We start from the raw sequence: 16,033 nt of genomic DNA, 5'->3' as shown, positions 1-16,033 counted from the left end.
GAAGGTGGCGGGGGAAGTAATTCCAGCTGTATTTCCCAGAGACAACTTGTTTTCTGCAAAAGAAGTAGAACTGGCAATATGTTCTGCACAAGGGGGTAGGGCCCCGGGTATAGATGGGATACCCTCGGATGTTTTCAAACATGATAAAAATAGATGGGTCAGGTACGTGTTCCTGCTGGGGAATGCCATTGCAAAAGGTGCGCTAGTCCCATACCAATGGAAGGGAGCCATCATTATACCGATATATAAAATGGGAGAACGATCCCTTCCAGCCAATTATAGGCCAATAAGTTTGATTGCCACAATCCAAAAAGTGATTGGGAAGATGGTGGTAAACAAACTTATGGAATGGGTGGATGAGACTAACTCTCTTCCCCTTTTCAGGCAGGCTTCCGGAGGGCGATCAGCACTGTAGACCAGGTGTTTCGTTTTACAATGTTGCGGTGGAGCACGGTTCTTCTTGGTAGGGGCAGCCTGTATGTCGCCTTTGTCGACTTGCGGGCTGCATTAGATTTAGTTCTAAGAAGCAAGCTTTGGTCAGTTTTAAACAAGTTAGGTATCCCAGCAGAATTGCTCACTCTAATCATGAGGTTACATGAGAGCAATTTTGCTAAAGTCCAATGGGGCCTGGACGGCCAATCTTCCATCGATTTCCCGGTGGAACGAGGGGTTCGTCAAGGCTGTGCAATGGCACCCTTGCTTTTTACATTATATATCAACGGGATAGTGGGCAGGATGCTGAATGCAAGTTTGGATGCCCCTTCGTTAGCGGGCCTCAGGGTTCCAATCCTGATGTTCGCTGACGATACCTTAATAATGTCTAAGACTCCCGCTGGGCTACAGCGTGCCTTAAATATCTTTGACGAGTTCTGCCTCGAGCATGGTCTTGAAGTTAACGTAGGCAAGACCAAGCTGATGGCTTTCTCCCGAGGATGTAAACCTCGCCCTAGGATATATATGAATAACACCGAGCTTGAGACAGTCAGGGAGTTTACCTATTTAGAAGTACAAATATCAACTAAACAGGGCTGGTCCCGCCATATAGAAAAAGCGGTCCTGAAACATGTGCAGATTTCGGGGGCTCTACGGGTGGAGCATAAAAGGTCAAAAACAAAGCCCATAAAACCCGTTCTTGCCGTATATGATGCTAAGGCAATAGGGTCAGCCCTATACGGGGCAGAACTGTGGGGCTTTGAAAAGCTCACCTCCCTACAGATAGTGGAAAACAGGTTTCTTAGAGGAATTACGGGACTTCCCCAGAGCACCCCATTAATCCCGCTTAGTCTTGATCTCGGGAGAAGAACTGTTCGTGACAGAGCTCGATTGCGTCCAATCTTATATTGGAGACGACTCCCGAGATTAGGCACTATGCCGATGGGTTCCTAGCAACAATTAAAATTGACACCTTCCATAAAATACCTTGGCTGAAAAACTTAAGGGTCACGCTAGGCGAACTGGGCCTTTCCAATTTATGGAACAACCCTGCGGGGGAAGCTTTCCCAAGCAAAAACACCCTTAAAACATTATATTGGGAGTGGATAGAATGTAGGCTTTGGAGGGGGGCTAAATCTGATTCAATGGGCGGCCGCTTTCTGGAAATCAAAATGTGTCCTGTGTTAGAACAGTATTGGGATAGTATAACTGTCCCCATGGACAGGAAGTTGTTTTTCCAGCTAAGATCTGGCTCCCTCCCCTTGAGATACTTAACAGGCAGGTGGAAGAGTTTGAATATCCTGTGCTGCCCAGCATGTGGTGCAGCCAATGAAAGTGTGGGCCACTTCCTATTTGCTTGTAATGCCTACGCCGCTCCAAGAAGGGTTTGGTTAGTCCCAGTTTGCAAGAAACTCGGGATAAATAGTGCAGCTGAGGTGCAGAGAATTATCTGCACCACCACTGAGGAGCCTATTGTTATGGGCATAGCTAAATATCTGGGGTGGGCCTGGTCCATCAGGAGAAGAGCCCTTTCCATTAATTTGATTTGATAACTGTTTTATTATGTGTCACTTTTATATTGCTTAAAGCTGCACAACTGTTTTATAAAATGTATTTGATTGAATTATTAACTATGTTGTTTTAAAATGTATGTTGTGCTTTTATGAGTATGTAACTCGAATAAAGCTTTATGATGATGATGAATTCACAATGACTGGAGGAAAAATGACCTGCTGAATTTGCAATTAATTCAGTTTCCTATTGTTCAGAAGGGAATCATATGGGATAGAGGCCAGCAAGGTTAGAACAGAGTAACATTGTTTAGTAATGGCTTATTATCCTTGGACAACCAGGATCCTGGTTTAGAACTGTGTACAGCATTGTGCAGTGACGTGCCTCCAGAAGGCGGTTTGTTTCATATTGGTTCATGTATAATTTTGCTGACTTTATTCTGTGGTTTTCTGGGTGGGGTATAGAATTTACACAAAAACTGCACTTCAACAATAAATGGAAGTCTGATTTGGAACTGTCTTTGAGGGAATGGAGGTTTTTAATGCAAGCAGCAGGTGAGCCAAGGTGTATATATGGTCACTGGTACCTTGAAGCAGTGATAGTTAATATACTTGTGATGGTGTGATTGATCGCTGGATAGATGGCACATTGAGCTGGGAGTTCCGTGGTTTCATGGCTGAAGCGTGCACCAAAAATGGGCCAAGGTCTTGCTTCCTTGGAACACATTTCCTTCCCCAGCATGTTTACAAGGTGTAAAGCCCCCTAAATCAGAGCAGTGTTTATCATGGTCTTGTCTCCTGGGGCAAGAGAGGTATGGAGCCATTAGTACAGGTCGAGCTAGGATTGACACCTTTTTCAGAGAAGAACAGCCAATTTTTGTGTCTTCAGATTTTGAAAGAGTCAGGAGCTCATACCTCAAGGGAATATTTGCAAAATCCTCTATTACTTTTTATCATGGCAATTCTGCCTCTAGCTGCTTTAACAATCCTTTAGGAATAGTTTAGGCAGTGCTAAAATACCTTTGAATGAAGTCTCTATTTATCTGCTGTGTTAGGTTAAAGATTCAAAAGGAAAAAATATATTTTTGCTTATTTTTACGATTTGTTTTTACCAATCTCAAAATTAAACTAGAGGCTATGCTGGTAGAATAATGACCAGATACAACTGATGGCAATGAGCTCCCAGCTTTCTGAGAGGACTGTTGTCAAAATAAAACGAAAAATAAATCCTGGACCAAGTACATCAGGGCACCATGCAGCCTAGAATTCAGTTGGATTCCTCTAGTCAAAGGCAGACAAATCAGGTTTACCCCGCTACAACATCCTAAACCACTCTAGGGTGTAACTCAACACATGCAGCAGGTTCAGCCTACACGTTACCAGGGCAGCACAGGGCAGGACCAACTCACCGACAGCGATGCTTGCAATGGACATCCCTGCTGTGATGACTTTCCCAGACACTGCAAAGGTAATCAGGTTAAAAAAAGTTAGGTCTGGAGACAACATCCATGCTCTGATAAGCCCCTCTGTATTTAAGGCCTGCTCTGTACTGCAATCCCCCCTAAGGAAACCCAGCCCGCCCCCTTATCCCAAACAACATCTCATTCCCTAACCCATGCCCCACCATGATGTAGATTCGCCAAAATGCCAGTGGTAGCAGGAGTGACGTCACACACCCTTCGATTCGAACTCAATGACATCACAGTGATTGCCCTCAGCCCCACAATACCCCCCCTCCTACCCTCCACCCCCCCCCCCCCCCCCAAGTACTGGCTTAATAATAGATTTATTAAAAGTTTGTTTGTAATTTACTGAATACACCAACTCCCCCAGAGTAAGCCCTGGATTACTCACAAAAAACAACAAGTGATGGACTGAATGTGGATCAATGTCACACACTCCCCCAGTCAAAAGATCTGGGCCCAAATCCATCGTTTTTGTGCACTCCACACCACCCTGGGTCAGATAATGGCTTCATGCAAATCAGCTCTGACCCTGTTGCCCCATGGGAACAGTCCAGTCCGAACTACAACAGCCATATCTTTCCCAGACCGGAATCAAGCATCCGAGGACCGGACCGGTTTCGAGGTAACCTGTGACATTGATCCACATTCAGTCCATCACTTGTTGTTTTTTGCAATTGCCGCCCTAAGTGCGCTGGGGATGCCCAGACGTGGGTCCCAGGCACTCCACACCACTTGGAGTCAAGCTAGCCGGGCTGAAGAGAGGTGTTACCTCGAAACCGGTCCGGTCCTCGGATGCTTGATTCCGGTCTGGGAAAGATATGGCTGTTGTAGTTCGGACTGGACTGTTCCCATGGGGCAACAGGGTCAGAGCTGATTTGCATAAAGCCATTATCTGACCCAGGGTGGTGTGGAGTGCAAAAAAACGATGGATTTGGGCCCAGATCTTTTGACTGGGGGAGTGTGTGACATTGATCCACATTCAGTCCATCACTTGTTGTTTTTTGCAATTGCCGCCCTAAGTGCGCTGGGGATGCCCAGACGTGGGTCCCAGGCACTCCACACCACTTGGAGTCAAGCTAGCCGGGCTGAAGAGAGGTGTTACCTCGAAACCGGTCCGGTCCTCGGATGCTTGATTCCGGTCTGGGAAAGATATGGCTGTTGTAGTTCGGACTGGACTGTTCCCATGGGGCAACAGGGTCAGAGCTGATTTGCATAAAGCCATTATCTGACCCAGGGTGGTGTGGAGTGCAAAAAAACGATGGATTTGGGCCCAGATCTTTTGACTGGGGGAGTGTGTGACATTGATCCACATTCAGTCCATCACTTGTTGTTTTTTGCAATTGCCGCCCTAAGTGCGCTGGGGATGCCCAGACGTGGGTCCCAGGCACTCCACACCACTTGGAGTCAAGCTAGCCGGGCTGAAGAGAGGTGTTACCTCGAAACCGGTCCGGTCCTCGGATGCTTGATTCCGGTCTGGGAAAGATATGGCTGTTGTAGTTCGGACTGGACTGTTCCCATGGGGCAACAGGGTCAGAGCTGATTTGCATAAAGCCATTATCTGACCCAGGGTGGTGTGGAGTGCAAAAAAACGATGGATTTGGGCCCAGATCTTTTGACTGGGGGAGTGTGTGACATTGATCCACATTCAGTCCATCACTTGTTGTTTTCTGGATTACTCACCTCACTACCTTGAGAGTCAAATGCTGAAAGGGGTGACTTGGTGCGTTATTTTTCGATCACATAGTAAGTCAGCCCCAGAACAGAGGTAAACAGATTCAATTCCTGGAATTCGGGCCCTGCAGCTCTCAAACTAGTTCTAACATCCAGGGGCGCGTAAAGGATATCAGACTGCCAGATGTCGATGCTCCCCACCCACACGAGCCCTGAACCATTCCCCATCTTCTGATGTTGCATTGATGCATTTTACAAAAAACTGTATATCATGATGTAATGATTTTTAATAGGACATGTCTTTCTGTACTGGTCTTTACCAGTCTGCCTTTGGAATTATTGAAAAAGTGTGTATTCTTAAACCAGTGACTTCTACCTATCCCTATCCATCACGAGCACACATCCCTCATTTCCCCTTTGACGCAACCTTTGTATCTTTTCAAATGCATAAATTGTTACTTATTTCAAGTATACGGAATAAATATACTAGAACTGAATTAACCTTTGGTGCATCGCCTTGTTTTACATTAACTGTATGCTTTAAAATCTCCTATCTTGCTACTCTGGAACGTAGTTGTTTCTCTACATGGTACCAATTTCTAGTGCTCGACTATTATTGCAACACACGCTAGATATATTGTGATTTATTTCTCCTTTAAAGCCAGCATGGACCAATTTTTCATTTCTGCATTGTACCCAGGTCTGGTGACGATTATTGGGTTATCCCAATTATTCTCTAATGGATGTCTCCTAGACCCAGCGGCATCGCCTCCTGGGCATTCATAAACGCCCCCCTCCGTGCCTGGCTGAGAAAGGAACAACATTTGGGAACAGGGTTATAACAGAAGCCCAGAAATCAGACTGGAGACACAATGATTCAAGACAGGAAAGACCACAAGGCAGGCTTTCTCCCATTTCTGCACTGAGTTCCAAGAACAGATATCCCTTCACAGAATCTGCACACTTTGTGGAGCGGAATACCAGTGGTGTTTGGGACAACCTTCACACCTTCTTTCCTTGTGTATCACTGACATGTCTCCTGTGGAACCCTCACACCTTCCCTTGTGTGTCATTGACATGTCTCCTGACAAACCTTGGCACCTTTTTTCCTTGTGTACCACTGGAATGTCTATTGAGGAACCTTCACATTTTCTTTCCTTGTGTGTCACTGGCACATCTCCTGAGGACCCTTCGGTCATGTTGCTATGCCGGACCCTGATCCACAGAGAGGGCAGGCAGGAAAAGGGAAAGAAAGGGCTAGGGAGGAAGCGGGAAGGGAGGAGCTAGGGGAAATGTAGAGGAGGGAAAATAAAGACGTTCCACGAAAGAGCTCCGTGTCTATGGTCGTTTTTAGCCAGAGGACAGGAATCTGGCGACGAGGGTGGGATCAGCTGACCCACCGCACCTGTTCTTCGCAACCACTGAGGCTTAGAAGGAGCGCACGACCAAGAAGGCACTGCAGAGCATTTCGACAGCGAGAGAAGGGCATGAGCATCAGGCCGACTCGCTGAAGCGGCCCACGATCCAGAAAGCGCAACCCTACTGATGCCCAACACGTGAAGACCAGAGTAAGTCAGATTAAATAACTACCCTGGTGAAGTAAAAGTTTAACTACCCTAGTGAGGGTGAGGCATCACGTCCCTTCGGCGGCCATCTTAAAGTCAAGCACCGTGCATTGGCTAACCCCAGAACTCACCACGCCGGCCATCTTGGAGTCCGGCGACTCAGAGAAAGTTCCCAGAGCTCACAAATTGTGGTCCTGAAGCCCCCACAGTCTACCAGAGTCACGTTTTCACTCACCATATCCTTGGAGGCCGATTCCATGCAGCCAGCAGCAACTGGGTCCACACAAAATGCCCTGCAACTAGGACCGGTGCTCATGGGAGTACCCTTCGAACGCCCACCCGAGCCTCTAACGCTGACATCTGGGAACAGCATGGGGCCCAAATGGAAAAGCTGGGTTGAAGACTTTGAAGACTTCATGACAGGGTCGCAAGTTTGTGACCCCAATCAAAAACTCATAACCTTATGAAACCTAGTGGGGAAAGACATCGGACAAATCATTAATGAACTACCCACCGCCAATACCTCATCCTACGAAGATGTGAAAGAAGCCCTAGATAGGAAGGTTCACCAAAAATGGAACTTGGATTAGGAGCGCTATACATTCAATCTTTCATCCCAAGAGAAGGATGAATCCATGAGTGACTTCATCGGCCGCATCAGGCGCCTAGCCCGATACTATTACTTTGGCCAGTTCAGCACTGAAGACGCGCTTTGTCTGCGCAACATCGAAGGATGCCAATCAGAGTCACTGCGTTGTCCACTAAAAAAACACTACACTCGAGGAGATAGAAGAACTCACCCGCATCAATGACCAAGCCCAAGATCACGCAAAAAAGATGGAGGCCAGCAAAACCGAGAAAAGAGAACAAGCACTTTGAGTACAGTCTCACACCGACTCAAGGGGTCACCCTCACCGCCACAAATCTGGAAGACAAGAACACATCGTGCGAATTCTCCTCGCAGCAGGATCCGAAAAAGCCAACCCTGGAGGAAATCGACAACCCTGGAGGAAATCACCGCAGTGCTAACGGTGCGGCCAAGATTACCCCCCACGCGGGCCAGTGCCCGGCAATGGGTCAAAAATGTCACCGATGCGGTAGAGAAAATCACTTTGAAGCGGTTTGCTAAACCCGCCGCTCGGAGATGAAACAGACCAAACAGAACATAGGATCCAGTCCCCACGCAAGAGCTGTACTGGGACGGAGAGACCACTCGACCAGGTCATCAAGGTCAAGCGTCCAATCAGTCAGCTCATACAGATCCCAGCAGTCGACATCCAGAGAATCAACTTCCCTCACTCCCATAAACATTCAACTAGGAAGCCACCACCAAATTTGTACTAGACACTGGCGCATCGCTCAACTACATTTGCAGCACAGAATATCAAAACATGACTCCCAAACCGAGACTGGCACCAGCAGCAGTTCGAGTTTACACGTGGATGTCCAAAGAACCACTGCCATGCCTAGGACAATTCCGCACTTCTCTAACGTACAAGGACAGGCAAATCCAAAGTAATTGAAGGCCCCGAAGCAGCAGATTGCCTCCTCAGCCTGCCAACGGCAGAACGCCTGAAGCTAGTTGAAATCTTATACAAGGTGAATGACTTGTCGGACATGGTCAACAAATTCCCGAAACTATTCAGTGGGCTAGGGAAACTAACTCACTTCAAAGTCCAGTTACATATCAACGAACAAATAACACCAATAGCGCAACATCACAGGAAAGTGCCATTCCACTTGCAAAGGGCAGAGATGATCAATTTCAAGACCTGCTGAGAGCCGAATCAAAGAGCGATTGACAGGACCCAATCCATGGGTGTCGCCGGTCATGGTTGTGCCCAAGAGGTCAAGACAACAAGGTACGCCATGGGTGTGGACATGCAAGCCCTGAACACGGCCATTGAGAGAGCGACACCCAGGACCCCACATAAGCGGAATAATCACGTGCCTAAATGGGGCGACAATCTTCTCGAAACTGGATCTCAACAAGGGATACCACCAACTAGAATTGCATGAGAAATCAATACATTACCACATTCACCACTCACCAAGGCATCTTCAGATACAAACGTCTTAATTTCGGAATTTCATCTGCGGACGAGATTTTTCAGGAGGCTGTCCGGCATGTGACTCAAAACATCCCAAACGCATTTAACTACAGCGGCAACATCCTGGGAGTTCCACAAATCACTAATTCTACGGCCACATCTTCCCAAAGGACGGCATGAGACCTGACCCTGAGAAAGTATCTGCACTCTTTGACACTCCAAAGCCACGTGATGTCTGGGACCTCCGTTTATTCCTAGGGACGGCCAGGTACTGTGCCTGTTACATCAAAGACTACGCCATCATCAGTTACCCGTTAAGAGAACAGACACGCCAAGGGCAACATTTCCAATGGTCAGCCAAATGTGAACAAGCCTTCAGCAAGATCAAAGAGGCGGTGAGCAGGGCCCTCAACTTAGTCTACTTCAACACCAAACGGAAGACCGAATTCACTGTGGGTGCCAGCCCAGTGGGGCTAGATGCAATTCTAGCACAATAGGATGACGAATCCAACCAACACCGCATCGTTGCATATGCCAGTCGTAGCCTTACCGACACGGAAAAGGCCTATTCACAACCGAAAAAGAGTATTGTGGTTGTGTGGGCATGTGAGCACTTTGAACTCTTCATATACGGAAAACACTTCACACATCACTGATCACCAGGCGCCAACAACCATCTATGGTAATCCGCAGGCCAAGATGCCCCCGTGGATTGAACGGTGGGGAATTTGCCTACAAGACTACACCTATACCATTATTCACAAAACAGGGAAGGCTGAAAACCCAGCAGACTGTCGCAGAATCCACAAACCCGGATGCAAGTGTGACACTCTGTGGTGGAAGAATACCTCCACACCGTCATTGACCAAGCCTGCACACCAGCGGTCCCGCTAGAAGCCATTAGTGAAGCATCTGCCCAAGATGCCACGATCCAAAACATCAAGCACCGAATCCGCACCAACTCATGGAGACACTTGGAAAACACAATGTATGACTGTCAACACTCAAGAACTTGTGGCATTCAAACACGTCTAAGATGAACTTTACATCAGTACCGACGGGCTGTTACTAAGAGATCGAAGAATTGTGATCCCTTAGAAATTAAGACAAGTGTTGGACCCGGCCTCGTGGCGTGGTCCTACCCCTCCCGCATGGCGGGCCCCGGACGACATCGGCCCTCCATCCAGCCCGAGGCACACCTCTGCACAACCTACAAACCACCAGATCCGCCACCCGGCGGCCCACAACCACTGACACGGCACACTCGGGCCGCCCCAGCATTACCGGTCCGGTGCCCACCCCGGACCCTCATTCCAGGCCCGACGCCATCTTGGGCCCATTACGTCACAGACATGTGGTCCCGGCCCAGCCGCGGCCACGGCCCCAGCGAGCCCGCCATCGAGGCACCAAGAGCCCTCCGGGTGGTAGAGTGGCCACTCAACCTGAGACAAGGAGAGGGGAGTTTCGATGGCTCTCCAACCGTCCCCGGATGCCTGGTTTCGATCGGCCTCCGGCCTCCCTGAGCGCTGGCTCCACCCCCTGCTGGGTGTCTGGACACCATCATCCCGACCCCCAGGCGAGAGGGTCCGGACATCAAAGGACTCCAGACCTATATCTGGGCCAGCCCCGGAGTAGGACGGCAGTTGTATCCCGGAGTCGAGAAGCCCTGCTGACGCTGTCGCGGCTGACCCAGAGACAAACTCACCTTGCTGTTCTACCTGGAACCTGCTGGCGCTGCCGCGGTCCACACTCGCTGAACCATCTTGGAGCCTGCTGGCGCTGCCGCGGCCCAACCTTCCGGAACCCCCCAGCTCGAGGATTGAGAGCTGTGCGTAGAGTCTCCTTGCAACCGACCATCTATAAGACTGTCCCGCTACCTTGCCCTTTGTCACAAGACTTTCCAGATCTCGGGATCTGCTGTATATATTGAAACGATACTTATGGCCAGATAAAGATTGAAAACTCTATCTACGTGTGGTGTACATTTGTAGTGGTATGGTTACTCTGCTGTACGATTCTAGGAGAGGGCCCTCACGTCGGAGGCCCCTCGACATCGCTCGGTCCCTTCTCTGAAGGAGGGGTAGACCTAGGGGTGGTCAGACACCTTCTGCCTCCCCCGGGTTCGCCTTTCTAACATTGGTGGCAGGCGCTGCGATCCTAGCCAACGCAAAATCGTACAGAGAGTGATCTACCCGCTACGACGGAAAAACACAGACCATGACGACCCAAGGAACCAACCTACCTGCCGAATTCCAGAAAGAGAAGATAGAAGAATACAGCCACAAAGAACTAAAACAATTCTGTAAAGACATGGGTATCGCTACCACTGGCCTGAGCACAAAAGAGGGCTTCAAATCGTCCCTACAAGCCTGGGTGGAAACCCGAGACAGACCACCCTAAGAGGAGAATAACCCTAACGGGCAACAGGAAACCAGCGCACCCCCGATGGGGGAAGAACCGCAACACTAAACGCGGACCTCATCTATGAAGACGCTCGAGAACGAGAGCGCAACCGGCTACACGAATTGGAGCTTGCACGACTCCGGCTAGACGGAGAACTCCAGCTAGCGGAGAAAAAGATAGCCCTCGAGCAACTACGGCTGTAGGGGGATCTAGAAGAAAAAGGGAGACAACGCGACCTCGAAGAAAAACGGCTAGCATATGAACACGAACGAGGCCTGAGAGAACTAGAAATCAAAGCCAAGATCAACGAAGATAGCACGGCCGGGGCCAAGACCTCGGCCCCTCCCGTGGACACCAAGGTTCACCTACCGAAAGATGTAGTCAAAGAATACTACAAGAACGATGATATCCAGCAATGGTTCAAAGCCTACGAGGTGGCCATGACCGCCCATCGGGTGCCCCTAAAGGATTGGGGCGCCGGCCTGTGGGCAAAGTTCGTCAACGAAGGGAGGGACGCCCTGCTGGAACTCCCTGACACCGAAATGACCTCCTATGAACACATGAAAACGGCCCTACTCACGCGCTACGGACTCACCCCCGAAATGTACCGGCAGAGGTTCCGAGACTGTAAAAAAATCCCCGGTACCACTTGGGTGGAATATGTGAACTTTTTTAGCAGAGCCTTCGAGGGGTGGGTCAAAGGCAGTCAGGTCACTACCTACCAGCAGTTGGTCGACCTTATGTTATGGGAGCACCTCTCCAACAACTGCTTCATTGAACTACGACAGCACCTCCTCGACAGCAAGTTGACCGAGCCGCGAAAGCTCGGTCGAAGCAGATCGGTGGGCGAGCAACCGCGTCCACCGGAACACCACAGGAGAATACGGACGAGGGTCCCCGGGGAACCACTGGCCACGAGGCGGCGGGTCTGGCATCAGCCGAGGCCGAGACCTTCCGCCGGGGTCTTCGCCCGCCTCCTCTACACCAGCCTCCAGCCCGAGAGGGGCCCATCCAGCCCGACCGGGGCCACGCCCCAACGTTACGTGCCACAGATGCCAGCGGCTGGGTCACTATGCCAATGATCCTCTCTGCCCCATGAACCAGCTGCCCGGCACCACCGGGCCCCCCGGTCGACAAATCACTGCAACCGCTCTGAGCGAAGAAAAGGATGAAGAAGAAGGTCCCTATGGAACCAGAAGAATGTGAGTCCGCGGCCATGTGCCTTCTCTCCCTGGGCGACAAAGACATGATCCCCCGAGACCAGATTCCGATCAACACCCATAAGTACCGGCAGTGGGTCACCATCAACGGACGCCGGGCCGAGGCTCTCCGTGACACGGGGGCCAGCATAACCGCACATCTGGTGACCCCAGAACAAATCTTGCCCCACGTTCTGTGCCCTGTCCGGTCAGCGGACAATTCCGAGAGCCTGTGCCAGATGGCTCGCATCCCCTTCGAGTGGGGAGGAGTGTCCGGGATGCTGAAAGTCACCGTCCGAGACGATGCCCCGGTGGACTGCCTCCTAGGGAACGACCTGGAAAGTTCCCCCTGGGCACAGATCGAGCAAAGAGCATCTGGGGATGCTAGGCCTTCCTGAATGGGTTTGCGTAACGACCCGATCCATGTCCACCCGGGACGCCGTCCCAACCGAAGACAATCTGCCCGAAGAACCTGAATGGACGGCACCTCCGCCACCCGCCACTGCCGAACCCGAACTGGGGCCGCAGGGCCCCAGCCATGAAGAACTTCCCGAGCTCGGGCCCCTTCCCGAACTAGCCCAGTGGCGCCAAGAAGGGGGCCCCACCCGCGAGCAGTTCCGTCTGGAACAAAAGACATGTCCTTCCCTTGAGGGACTCCGACAACAAGCCGCCACGCAAGCCACAGGAGACTCCTCGGGGTCCCACTGGATCTATTGGGACCAGGACCTCCTGTACAGTGAACAAAAGATCGCCGATCTGGGGGCCGGCCGAGTACTAGTCGTCCCCCTCCACTTCAGAGACTCTCTTAAACCTGGCACATGTGCCCCTCGCCGGGCACCTGGGGCAGGACAAAACCTACAGCCGCCTGGTGACCCACTTTTATTGGCCGAAGATGCGCAGCGATGTGTACAACCACTGCCGAACCTGTCCGACCTACCAAGCCAGCGGAAAGAGTGGGGGGAAAATCAAGGCCCCACTCCAACCGTTTCCCGTGGTGACCACTCCCTTCGAGCGAGTAGGGATCGACATCGTGGGGCCCCTGGATCCTCCAACCTCTCAGAGGCACCGCTTCATCCTCGTCCTGGTGGACCAAGCCACCCGCTACCCAGAAGCTATCCCCCTCCGGACTATGACAGCCACCGTAGTGGGTCGGGCGCTAATGGGGATCTTCTCCAGAGTCGGCTTCCCCCGAGAGGTCGTAAGTGATCAGGGCACAAACTTTATATCGAAATATATGCGGTCCCTGTGGCAACAGTGCGGGGTCGCGTATAAGTTCACCACCCCGTATCACCCTCAAGGGAATGGACTAGTGGAGGGATTTAATAGGACCCTGAAAGGAATGATCAAGGGCCTAGAAGAGCCCCTCCGGCGCAAATGGGGCGTTCTGCTGCCATGCCTCCTGTTCGCCTACCGGGAGGTACCCCAGAAGTCCCTGGGGTTCAGCCCCTTTGAACTATTATATGGACACCCTGTGCGAGGCCCCCTCAGCCTGGTCAAGGAAGGCTGGGAGCTGGCCGCCTCCGATACTCCGACCGATGTTTTCCGATACCTCTTGACTCTCCGCAACCAGACTCGGAAGTTCCGGGAACTGGCCGAAACCAACCTGAAGGCCAGTCAAGAAGAGATGAAGCGCTGGTATGATGAAAATGCCTCGTCCATTGAATTTGAGCCGGGCCAGCAGGTCTGGGTCATGTCCCCGGTCGACCCCGGCGCCCTCCAGGACAAATGGACGGGGCCCTTCAGAGTGGTGGAGCGCAAGAGCCCAGTCACCTACCTAGTGGACATGGAGTCCCCCCGGAACACCCTCCGGGTCCTACACGCCAACCGGCTCAAGCCCCACTTTGTCCGCACCGAACTGAGCCTGTTGTTGGCTACCGATGACGGAGCAGCGGACGACTCCGAGCCTCTACCAGACCTCCTGAGCACCTCCGAGAAAGATGGCTCCGTCGAGGGGGTCTCCCTCTCTCCCGCGCTGACACCCAAACAGCGCCAGGACTGCCAGAAACTGCTGGGTCAATTTGCGAACCTATTTTCCCTCACCCCCGGAGTCACCCAGTGGTGTGTTCACGACGTCGACACCGGGGACAGTCCGCCCGTGCGGCACCGAGCCTACCGCGTCCCCGACCGAGTCCGGGCCTGCATCCAAGCCGAAGTTTCCAAGATGCTAGCCCTAGGGGTAGTCGAACCCTCAGACAGTCCATGGGCCAGTCCCGTTGTCCTGGTCCCTAAGGCCGCCGCCCCCGGGGTGCCCCCGGAGCTGCGGTTCTGTGTCTACTACCGGGGACTGAATGCCGTCACCAGGACCGACGCCCATCCCCTTCCCCGAGCGGATGAACTGATCGATCGCCTGGGAGCCGCCAGGTACCTCAGCACCTTCGACCTCACGGCCGGATACTGGCAAATCGGCCTCACGCCAGGGGCACAAGAACGATCCGCTTTCTCGACCCCCGATGGCCACTTCCACTTCAACGTGATGCCCTTCGGCATGAAGAATGCTCCGGCCACCTTCCAGAGACTAGTGAATCGGGTGCTGGCAGGGCTGGAAGAGTTCAGTGCCGCCTATCTGGACGATATTGCGGTGTACAGCCTCTGTTGGGACGAGCACCTGACCCACCTCTGGAAGGTCCTGACGGCCCTCCAACGGGCCGGACTAACAATAAAAGCCAGCAAGTGCCAGATCGGTCAAGGGTCCGTGACCTATCTGGGACACCAAGTGGGGAGCGGCCAAGTGGCTCCCCTTCAACCCAAGATCGACGCCATCCAGGCCTGGGAGCCCCCCGTCACCCAGACCGCCGTCCGAGCCTTCCTGGGGCTCACTGGATACTATCGGAGGTTCATAAAGGACTATGGGAGCATTGTGGGGCCCCTCACAGAACTAACCTCCAAGAGACTACCCCCGAAGGTGCACTGGACCCCCGAGTGCCAAGTAGCCTTTGAGACACTAAAGACTGCCATGTGCACCGCCCCGGTGCTCCAGGCCCCCGACTACAGCCGAGAGTTCATCGTCCAAACTGACGCCTCGGAACACGGCATTGGGGCTGTACTCTCCCAAATGAACTCTGACGGAGTCGACCTTCCTGTGGCCTTCATCAGCCGGCGCCTGCTGGCCCGAGAACAACGATGGAGCACCATCGAGAGGGAAGCATTCGCCGTCCTGTGGGCCCTAAAGAAGCTCCGGCCCTACCTCTTCGGCACCCACTTCCGAGTACAGACCGACCACCGGCCCCTGCGGTGGTTGATGCAGATGCGGGGCGAGAACCCGAAGTTGCTACGTTGGTCCATCTCCCTCCAAGGGATGAACTTCACCGTGGAGCATCGCCCTGGCAACGACCACGCCAACGCCGACGGCCTCTCCAGATTCTTCCGCCTTGGCGAGGAGAATCCCCAAGAAGATGGGTGACTCTCCCCTGCCTTCAGCTGGAGGAGACGTGTGTTGGACCCGGCCTCGTGGCGTGGTCCTACCCCTCCCGCATGGCGGGCCCCGGACAACATCGGCCCTCCATCCAGCCCGGGTCGGCCTCAAGGCACACCTCTGCACAACCTACAAACCACCAGATCCGCCACCCGGCGGCCCACAACCACTGACACGGCACACTCGGGCCGCCCCAGCATTACCGGTCCGGTGCCCACCCCGGACTCTCATTCCAGGCCCGACGCCATCTTGGGCCCATCACGTCACAGACACGTGGTCCCGGCCCAGCCGCGGCCACGGCCCCAGCGAGCCCGCCATCGAGG

The 16,033-nt window shown here is 52.4% G+C and overlaps 1 protein-coding gene across 7 annotated transcripts in view; it reads right to left on the bottom strand.

Moving 5' to 3' along the window:
• Positions 1-16,033, bottom strand: part of LOC144798642 (transmembrane protein 272-like) — a 1,182,125-nt gene that overhangs the window by 58,929 nt on the left and 1,107,163 nt on the right. For 6 of the 7 annotated variants that reach the window (XM_078669607.1, XM_078669612.1, XM_078669614.1 and 3 more), the window contains one exon: positions 3,353-3,403. The exons of the other annotated variant lie outside the window; for it this stretch is intronic. In XM_078669607.1, coding sequence (XP_078525733.1) covers positions 3,353-3,403 — 51 coding nt within the window. The remainder of the gene's footprint in view (positions 1-3,352; positions 3,404-16,033) is intronic. 7 annotated transcript variants of the gene reach the window in all.

Source organism: Lissotriton helveticus, chromosome 12, assembly GCF_964261635.1.
Source record: "Lissotriton helveticus chromosome 12, aLisHel1.1, whole genome shotgun sequence".
Classification (NCBI taxonomy): domain Eukaryota; kingdom Metazoa; phylum Chordata; class Amphibia; order Caudata; family Salamandridae; genus Lissotriton; species Lissotriton helveticus.
Note: the sequence above shows the minus strand (reverse complement) of the source record. Positions and strands in the feature narration are given on the sequence as shown.